This window comes from Dioscorea cayenensis, chromosome 14 (assembly GCF_009730915.1).
Source record: "Dioscorea cayenensis subsp. rotundata cultivar TDr96_F1 chromosome 14, TDr96_F1_v2_PseudoChromosome.rev07_lg8_w22 25.fasta, whole genome shotgun sequence".
In the NCBI taxonomy this organism is placed as follows: Eukaryota; Viridiplantae; Streptophyta; class Magnoliopsida; order Dioscoreales; family Dioscoreaceae; genus Dioscorea; species Dioscorea cayenensis.
The window spans coordinates 19,856,605-19,866,910 of record NC_052484.1 but is presented as its reverse complement, the minus strand read 5'-3'; the positions used below and the strand labels follow the sequence as shown (position 1 = coordinate 19,866,910).

The 10,306-nt window shown below is 35.4% G+C and overlaps 1 protein-coding gene across 1 annotated transcript; it reads right to left on the bottom strand.

Moving 5' to 3' along the window:
- Positions 1–1,101: 1,101 nt before the first annotated feature.
- On the bottom strand, positions 1,102–2,206 carry LOC120276308 (probable F-box protein At2g36090). The gene has a single exon (XM_039283028.1). It carries the CDS (start codon positions 2,179–2,181, stop codon positions 1,153–1,155), a length of 1,029 nt encoding a protein of 342 aa, XP_039138962.1. The 5' UTR covers positions 2,182–2,206; the 3' UTR covers positions 1,102–1,152.
- Between the last annotated feature and the right edge of the window lie 8,100 nt (positions 2,207–10,306).

Below are 10,306 nucleotides of genomic sequence, written 5' to 3'. Positions count from 1 at the left end.
TTGTATTCCTGTCTGTTTGAAACTCTGCTCAACTTCCTGATTTCATTATTTAGATTGCCATTGGTCTATGTATGTGTTCAACACTATGTAATAGTGGATATTTTCTCAAGTATCAATTTTGTTGACTGTGTGTAAGTTTCAGACACTTTGGCCTTTCAATCGGAAACAACTATTGTTAATCCTCTACACCATAACAAACACTGAGCTGTTTGAGGCCATTTACTTATTTTGTTGTTATGGAGCTTTCTATTCAATGAACAATTCTAATGTTGGGTACATATCACAAAGAATATGACAGCAAATGGTGTGGTTAATTTGAAAAAAAAAAAAAAAAATTCCATTCTACGAAAGCAGTTCCCATATGCCATGTTATTATTCATTTGGACTATGGCCACTAATTGGAAATTTCTTCTCAGCATATTATATTGTTTACTGGAAATTTTCTTTGTGCTATTCAATGGCATATTCTCAATATCATATTATAGACACTAAGGGCCATTTGCACCACCAAGTGCACAAGAGGGCCTGAAAGAACAGAGCCTGCAACAAGTGTGACCAGGGGTGAAGCCAGTTGCATTTGGTGGCTTGTAGAATGATACCATGAAACTTCTGGTATTATTGGCCATGCTCCTTTCAGTTCATCTCATAAGATTGCCTTATTTACATTGTTATTTTGAAAAGAAAAAGAAAAAGAAAAAAAAAGTAAGATTGGAGCAACTTTTGGGGCTTGTTATTATTTGAGCTCTCTATGAAATCGATTTGTATCTGGAGGCATAAAACTATTGTTCTCATAACTTATGACCAAATGTTTTCAAAATGTCAAGATATAGTAATATCACTAAAATATCTATTTTCACCCAGTATCAAACCTGGAGATTTGATGTTTGAATACAACATATGTTAGATAAGCAGGCCCATGTTTCCCTTGTCAGATTTGTGTGTGAAATTTACAATACTACTTTGGCATATACCTGGTGAAATGCAATTTTGATTGAACTTCTTTCTGCCAATTTCCTAAAATTAAATGACAAATATTTCTCATTCAACTCTGTTACTGCATTGATTCTGAAATAGAGGTTAATTTTTTTTTATTTGCATCTGTTCTGTTTTGAATTGTTTGTACAGAATGATTTTTGATGGACCAGACAATCTCTACATCAAGAAGTTATAACCAGACAAGCAAAAGAATGTAAACAATGCAGCTCCACTTAAAGCACACATCTTATCTACCAACCTTTCCTTCCTGTTCTTCACGTCAAGGGCTTCCTTCTGCTTGCTCTGGTACTTGATATATCCCTCCTCAATGGCACGCCGGTCTCTGCTCCTTGTCGAACAGCTCAATGCCCAGTAGAGGACCATCAAGCTCCCCCGCCCGTTGACATGCATACCATCCACATCCTCCACCTGCAGCATCACCTCCACCATTCTCAGCTCAGTCATTGCCATCGGCCTCTCCAAGACACGGAACCTCAAGTCGATCACATACTCCACCCCACCGGCTCCACCAAGCAACTGTTGATCAATTGGCAGAGGACAGCTGAACCTCACAAGCAGATTGCCTTCTGATGGCCAGTTCTTCTCTACCAATGTAGGGCGCCAGCTCGAGAGATTCACAGCGACACCATTCCTAGAATCCAACAACACCCAGCTCAACCTCAATTCATCAAGCCTCTTGTACACCTCCTTCACAGCCTCCTCCCCTTCAGCCATTAGAGGAGGAGATGCACCATCATCAAGTGCATCCAATCTGAATGGGCAGTCAAGGAACCAGCTCCCTGTGTTATGCATGGGGATACCATGCACTACGTTAGAAAACACACAAACTCCTCCATAGAACACATCAACCAGAGAGACAAGCTCTGAAGGTGTACTAATGAATCCCTGCTGCTGTTGCTGTTGCTGTTGCTGTTGTTGTTCTGGATTGTAAAGGACAAGTGGAAGAGAGTTTGAGTAGAACTTAGCAAAGCCACCTGAAGAGGAGATGATATCATGAACTCTATGTTCCTTTGTAGAAGGCCAGGTTGTTTGGCAAAGATTCTCCCAAAGGTTCTTCTCCTGTGAGGCCTCCCGGAGGCCGGTGCTTGCGCAAGAGGCCGATACGATTGCAGGGCCATCAGCACGAGCCAGTATCTCAATCAGCATGTCTCTGTTCAACCTGTTCATGGGCACAGCCTTCTCCATGATCACTGATTCACAGATGTGTGTGTGTGTGTACTTCTCTGTATTCTATTATTGGCAATGGAAAAGATACATAAATAGTAAATGCATGATTACAACAAAAAGAAGAGTTGGGAAAGAGAAGAAGGTTCAAAGCAGTTGGGCAAGTGAACGTGCCTTGTAAATTATAATGGTCTGAAATAAATAAATAAATATTGGTTGACGTGAAGCTTGTTCAAAGGCAATGAACGAGTAAATAATAATTATAGATTTATGTATGTGAATGAAGTTGGGTTGGATCATCCTCACAACTCTACTCGTCAAAATCCATGCGCCTCTTCTTCTGGAAAAATTGCACTACTCGTTACAGCCACCTTGTTTATATATTATTAATATATTTATCTATGATAGTTAATAGCCAATGTAAAAATCATGTTGAAAAAATTTATTAATCTTTGTCCCTTGTAACCCCTTACTCTGTCTTTTATATAATATATATATTTAGTGGTTTGTGTTAATTAAAATATATGTATATATATAATATTTAGTTTTAATTAGTGCTAATTAAAATTAAATAAAGTTTGTGATTGATTGAATTTGCGTGTCAAGGATGTGATTCGCTTGTGTTATTCACGCAACATATATGTCAGTTTCTTTAATAATTTTATTGATAACTTCCGGTTAAAACTTGCTAAGTTTATAATTATTGATTAATGATAGTCTCAACTCTTGAAACGTGTGGGAATTTCATAACAATATACATATAATTTGATGATTAGTGTGAAGGGGATATCAGACCAATTAGAATGTTCAAACTAGTTTGAAAATGTATAGTGGTCTATTCTTTCATGTTTGAAGTTGTTCAATATTTACTTTTTCATAATAACTTTATTGATTTTTCTTTCATAGAAGCAATGTTTTGTTAGGCAACCGGTTCCAGTCCAACCGGTTCACCCGGATTTATTTTTTTCAAATAAATAAATATTTAAAAATTAAAAATAAAAATAAAAATTAGTAAAAAATAATTTCAAAAATAAGAAAAAATAATAAAAAAGATACAAAATTACATATTGCAAAGTTGAATTACCTTTATAAGGTCACAAAGTCTCAACTTTACATAAAATTAAAATTTTCAAAATACAAATATACAAAGATACAACTATACAACAAATATTGAAAAATTAAGAATTAAATAAAATATAAGTATACAAGTATACAACAACAATAATAATGATTAGAAAATAAAAATCAAACCGTTCAAATGCTTAATTTAACATTTTAACTTTAATGATTTAATTATTGATTAGTGTAAATTATAAGTTAATCATGATAAATTAATGATAATAAATTTTAATATATTAATATTTTTATGCATCTTGTTTTTTTATTATGACTTTTTTTGCCTTTTTAAAATTTGGGTTGAGTCAATGAGTTTATTAACTTTATTTAAGTTTTTTTAATTATAAAATAAATAAATTAATTAAATAATTTAAATTAATAAATTAACCCATTTGTCCGGTTTAATCGGTTCATCAGTTCACCAATTAAATTGGTTGAACTGATCGGTTCGGTTTTTTAGTGGTTTAACCCATTTGATCCGGTTTTTAAATCATTGTAAAAAAGTAGGTGATTTTTCTTGAAATTTATATAAAACATATCATATAATTAATGTTGTTGTTGACTTTTTGCCTTGTTTATTTGCAATTCAATAAGTGAACTCCCTGTTCATGTCTACCCAAAGGATCATCCAGATAGCTTGACCTCTTCCTTGAGTTGACCATGTATATCCACTCCATTAAATGTTTTCAATTGCGTGTTATTAGCTTTGAAACTAAATTACGTGCCCTCTAATTAATTGTATTTTAATTAATTTTTCTAGATGGATGGTAATTTGGGTTTGACCTCCTCCTTTCATTGACCATGATTATCCACTCCTTCTGTATATTACGGTACATTGTTTAAAATTAAAATAATATAATTAAGTAATAGTATATGTACATACATACGTATATATATTTCCATCATAAGTGAAAACCTCTTCTCCTTTAAATTCTTTCACCGTTTTGATTATGAGCGCATCACTGACGCTGGCCCTTGGACTTTTGATGGTAAACTCCTTGTTTGGAGGAGCCTTCACCTAGGAGATATACCAAATGAGACAGTCTTAAATATTGTTGCATTTTGAATCCAACTTTACAATCTACCCTATGGTTTCCATATAGAAGAAGTGTGCCGTCTCCTTGGTAGTGCGCTTGGCCGCTTTGTTTGTTGGGACAACAAAGGATCCATAGTTGAATGGCGAACTTATACACGAATAAGAGTGGAAATCAATATCCCTCTTCCCCTAAAGCAAAAACTCACCCTGCGACTTGTAAGGGGCGACGAAGTTATGATCAATCTAAAATATGAGCAGCTCCCCTTGTTTTGCTTTTTCTGTGGTATAATAGGCCATGCTGATACTGGCTGCCATGCTTTTTTTTCTTCTTCAATATAAATCTCTTCCAAAACCTTACTCTGCAAAGCTCCATGCTCCACAACGACGCCCATCGGCGGTGGCCATCGTTAGTCCCTGGTTGCGTGAGAACCACACAGATCCTCACTGTGCTCATCAAGTAATGTAATTACCAAGACCGGTATTTTCAGAATGTCACCAATCCCACAATGTTGCTACAGGGCAAGCAGATGATCCACTAATTAATGCCTGGATTCCATCATATGCATAATCCAATTGCAAACTGCCAATCCTTGGCACTTATCCCATCTACAATTCCCCCTTCACCCCATATGACCCTTTCATCCTCTGATTCTAAGAGAAAACGCACAAACTCTGAAGTAGCTCCCAAGTTCAAGCTTATCACCGTGTCCTGCCATCTAGACCCTCCATCAGCCATGACTCTTATTGTTTGAAACTGTCGGGGACTGGGCAACCCCCGAACAGTTGGCGAACGTGGGGATCTTGTATCCTCACTAAAGCCCATATGTATATTCTTAATAGAAGTCAAATTACCCATAGCTCGTGTAGAAAATGTAAGGGTAACTCTAGGTTTTCACTCTCTCTTTTATGTTGACAATGTTAACTCAGGTGGAGGCCTTGCCTTGATGTGGAATGATAATATCAATATCCATTTCCGTAGTTTTCACACTTTCACATTGATACTATCCTAAGACAGAGACATCAAGAGGAATGGAGATTTATTGGTTATTATGGGCATCCTGAGAGAACTCATTGACATGAAACTTGGTGTCTTCTCCAGCATCTTCGCTCTAATTCAAATTTGTCGTAGTTATGTTGTGGTGATTTTAACGAGCTCCTGATATCAACTGACAAGCGGGGTGGTTGTCCTCCTTTTCTCCGTCATATAGGCGATTTCGAGGCTGCTATTTCTTACTCAAATTTTATTGAAATTCCCATGGTTGGTCCATATTACACCTGGGAATGAGGCAGGGGCACAACCAATTGGATACAAGAAAGGCTAGACCGGGATTTTGGAATGCCGGATTGGCTTCAGCGCGTCCCAAATTCCAATGTAACAAATATTCCCACATCAACCTCTGACCACTATGCTCTACATATCTTGTGCCAATCTCCTCCAAGAAAGGCTAGACCGGGCTTTTTGAAATTCCGGATTGTTGGAATGTCTTTCAATCATGTTGGTCCAATCGTTCATTGGCAATATCTCTTCGTTTACAGGAGTGTAGTACTCAGCTTAAACGTTGGAGCGCTAGCCACCATCAATGGGGTAACTTCAAACTTCAACTAAAGCAGACGTGGTCTAGATGGGTTTAACTTAGGTTTTTTTCAAAAAACTAGCATCTTATTGGCACTGACAATATTGATTTTTGTTTATCCTATTTATAGTTTGGCAATATTCCTGCAAGTATGAATTCAACAACCAGCCTTCTGATCCCCAAGTCCAACAATTCCTCCCACATCTTTGAATTCTAACCCATCTCACTTTGCAATGTTCTTTAATAGTGCATCTCGAAGGTTCTTGGCAATCGCATAAAGAGCGTTCTTCAGTCAGTGATTTCTGAAAATCAATCAGCTTCCTCCCTGGTAGGCTTACAACAGATAACATAATTCTAGCTCATGACCTCTGCTATTTTCTAAACCAAAGAACAAGCGGAAATCAGGGGGTTGCGACTTTAAAACTTTACATGAACAAGGCATTTGATAGAGTGGAATGGCAATTTCTTCATTTTATGATGGTGGAGCTTGGTTTTGATGAAGCTTGGAAAAATCTTATCTTTAACTGTATAACAACGGTGGAGTTCGATTGAACGGGAAGCTCAGTCAACAAACCCATCTTTTATTCGCAAATGATTCTTTCCTATTCTTTCGTGCTTCAGCTCAAGACTACGCTAATATCAACGAATGTCTCAAATTATATCAGCGAGCCTCAAGACAACAAAATCTGCTATCTCTTTTACCAAAAATTTTCCCATTGATCAGCAACTTTTCCTAGGTTCTCTCCTACATATCCCAGTGGTGACCAAACATGATAAATATCTAGGCCTTCCCATCTCCCTTGGTCAAGAAAAATCAAATGCTCTACAATTCATAGTGGACAAAACCTGGAAAAGAATACAAAATTGGAAGTGCAAGTTTATTACGTTGCAGGCAAAGAGATTGTGCTAAAATCTATTGCGCAAGCAAATCCGGTCTATGTATTTGGAGTCTTCTTGCTACAAAAAACTATTTGTCAAAAGCTTGAATCTATCTTCAATTCATTTAGGTGGTGCAAGTCACACTCTATGGGGTACCATTGGTGTTCATGGAATCGGTTGAGCTGGCCAAAAGATCTTGGCGGTTTGGGCTTTCGCAAACTTCACTCTTTCAATTTAGCCCATGCTGCGTAAACAAGGATACGGTGGAGAATTATGCAATATCCTTATTCTCTACTGGCTGGATTCCTCAAAGCAAAGTATTTCCCCAATACTGATTTCCTTCATGCAAAAATAGGTAGCCATCCTAGCTCAGTATGGAGTATAATTCTTGAGTGAAGACATCTGTTGCAGGAGGGAATGGTTTGGCGGATTGGCAATAGCTCTACCATTCAAGTTTGGCATGACCCTTGCCTTCCTATCCCCCACAATCCAAGACTTCAAAACCAACCTACTGCTGGATTTACGGACATAAGGATGGAAGACCTTCTTTTATCAAACCTAGTGAGATGGAATATAGATCTAATCTGTACCTTGTTTGATGAACGAGATGTGGATGCCATTCTACAGATCCCGCTTTCTATTAGACAAATACCATATCATCTTGGATGGAAATTCACTGAAAGTGGTCAATATTCAGTGAAAAGTAGCTACAGGCTCGCCCGACACTAGCCCTTGCCTTCCTTTTCAAATGTTTGGACTGATTGTTGGAAACTCCCTATCCCACCAAAAGTCCAAAATTTCCTATGGCGTAGTGAGCTTGCAAGAACATTCTTCCAACTAGAGCTAATCTAATCTCCACCGACGACATGTCATCAATGAGCTTATCTCTGAAAAATCCATTGTCGACCGGACCATATGGCATTTTAGGAATCACATCCTATGGGGCGTGGAACATCAGACTCCGGTAGTCATCCTTCAGCGCTCTATGTAATTCTTCTCATAATGGAAACACGCCCAAGAACATCTTCATCCATCTCGTATGTTAGTGCCTCCACATACATATTGGTTAACCCCTCCATCTGGTCGTCTCAAGTGCAATTTTGTTACAGGCTTTTCATCAACCACTTTACAAGCAACTTTTGGAGCACTCATCTGAGATGAATAGGGGAAATTCTGCAGCGCTCTGCATGGCTCACTTAGCTTCACAGTTAGTCCAAATTCAGGAAAGTCCTCCTCTGGCTACTCAGCTGCAATCTTGATCACATCATCCTGGAATCAGATTCCGTGGAGGTTATCTCTAAGGTAAATGCAGCTACATCTTCTCCACTAGGAGCTCTTTTCTTGATTGTTCTAGGTGACTGCTATAAACTTTTCTCTGCTTTTACTGATATGAAAATACAGCTAGGGATGTCAATTGGCCCGGCCCCGACGGGGAACCCTATTCCATGTCTCATTGCATTGGGGCGAGGGTCAGGGCCAGGGCCGGGGTCGAAAAAAAAAATTCTCCGTCGGGGCTGGGGCCGGGGAATATCCTCCCAACTCCAAAATATTAAATATTTAATTTAAATAATATATATATATATTATTTAATATATATATATATATATTTTATGTAATAAATATCTAAATAAAAATTGAAAAAAAAACCCATATATATATATATTTATTTATTTAGCAAATTATTAATAATTAAATTAGAATTAGTATACAAATTAAATAAAATTCTAAATTCTTATTAACTATATTGCATTTTTAATTTTTTTTAGATTTGCAAATAATTTATTGGTGATTGTGTATGTTGGTATTTTGTGCTAGGTCGTATTTGTAAATGAGTTCTCAATTATTAAAAATTTTTATGGTATTTTTAGCAAATATTTTATAAATTTTATTTTAAATAAAAATAATTTTTTTTAAATTTATTAATCGAGGCCGAGGAATTCCCAAACCAAGAAAATCCCCATAGGAACGGGGATGGGGAAAAAAAAAATTTCCCGTATTCTGGTTCGGGGCCGGGTTCGGGGATGAGAATATGATTTCGGAGTCGGGACTGGAGAATGTATCCCCGTGAATCCCGTCCTCTTGACATCTCTAAATATAGCATGTATGACGATCGACAAAACGAGCATCTCATCTTTTTGATTCATTGTTGTATTTGAGACGAGGGTGGTTGCACCTACCTTGTCTCCTTTCCTCTTGCTTTGTGATGAAGCCCTTTGAATGAATTTTTTTGAGCTTTGTTTTTTAATCTTGTCTAGATTTTTACATCATAAAAATTTGCACATATTTGTAAAACATATAATTTTTTTATAAATATAAAAAAATAATTAATATGAATTATTTGCATTGATTTTTATTTTCCATTTTAAATGTATAAAACAAATTATTAAAGCATAAAAATTTTGGTGTCACAAATATAAATAGACATATAAAACTCACATTTTCTTTCTTGTAAACATAATAATAAACCTTATCATAATTTGTCAACTTTGACAAAAATCCTGATTTATCTATTTATTAAAAAAAAAATTAAGTAAAATAATAATAATAAAATTGCCATCTAAAAATATATCCAAAAAGAAGTAGAGCAACTCAACCAATACAAGATAGTGACAACAAAAGATAATGGCAAACAACTTTACAAGGGAGAGAGGACAACCCCTAGAGACGTAAAAAATAAAAAATAAAAAAATAAAAATAAAAATAATAAAAAATAATAATAATAATAATAATAATAAATTCAACTAATAAGTCTAATATCTAGAAATCGAAAATTATTAAGATATCAGTGATAAAAAAAAAAAAGCAAAAAAAAAATTGACTTCTGAATATTATTTTTTTCAATATAATAATACTCCAACAATATCTAAATATATCTTGATTCCCCCAATGGAAAGTTCAATTTTATTGGCAAGGCAAGTCTTATTTGCTGTGCATACGTACGGTGCTCATCAACATGATATCACCCTTGAACAGGAAAACCTTGTTAGTTGATATATAAAAATAAATAACACACGTTTATGATCAAAACACACACACACACACGAGTATGAGGTTGTGCATGCTCTAATTGTAAGCGTATAATATATTAACTTTCTTGTTAACGTTCAAGCAAAAATCATTCTTCTAGTAATTCCATCTCGAGTAATTAAATTAATAAATATTAGTATGTATATATAGATCTAGGTTTATATTCTCATGCATTTATTTTTGGAAAATTTACAATAACTAACTATATAAAAATATTAAAACTATGATTGTATTCAATAAATAAAAACTGTTTGCATAAAGATATTTTGAATAAAATGAGTGGTTCATCAATATGCATTAATAGCTATGTATATATCGTAGTACGTAGTCATATATAGATAGAAGCTCACAAGTTGAAGCATATCCACATGAGACTTTCATAAGCTTATTCTTATCATTATCATCATTATTATTATTATTAGTAAAACATGTCTTTCAATCTGACAAACATAATATAGTTCTCACATGGGGCTCATCAATCTTATTCAAGACACAAAACCTAACTAGTAATTAA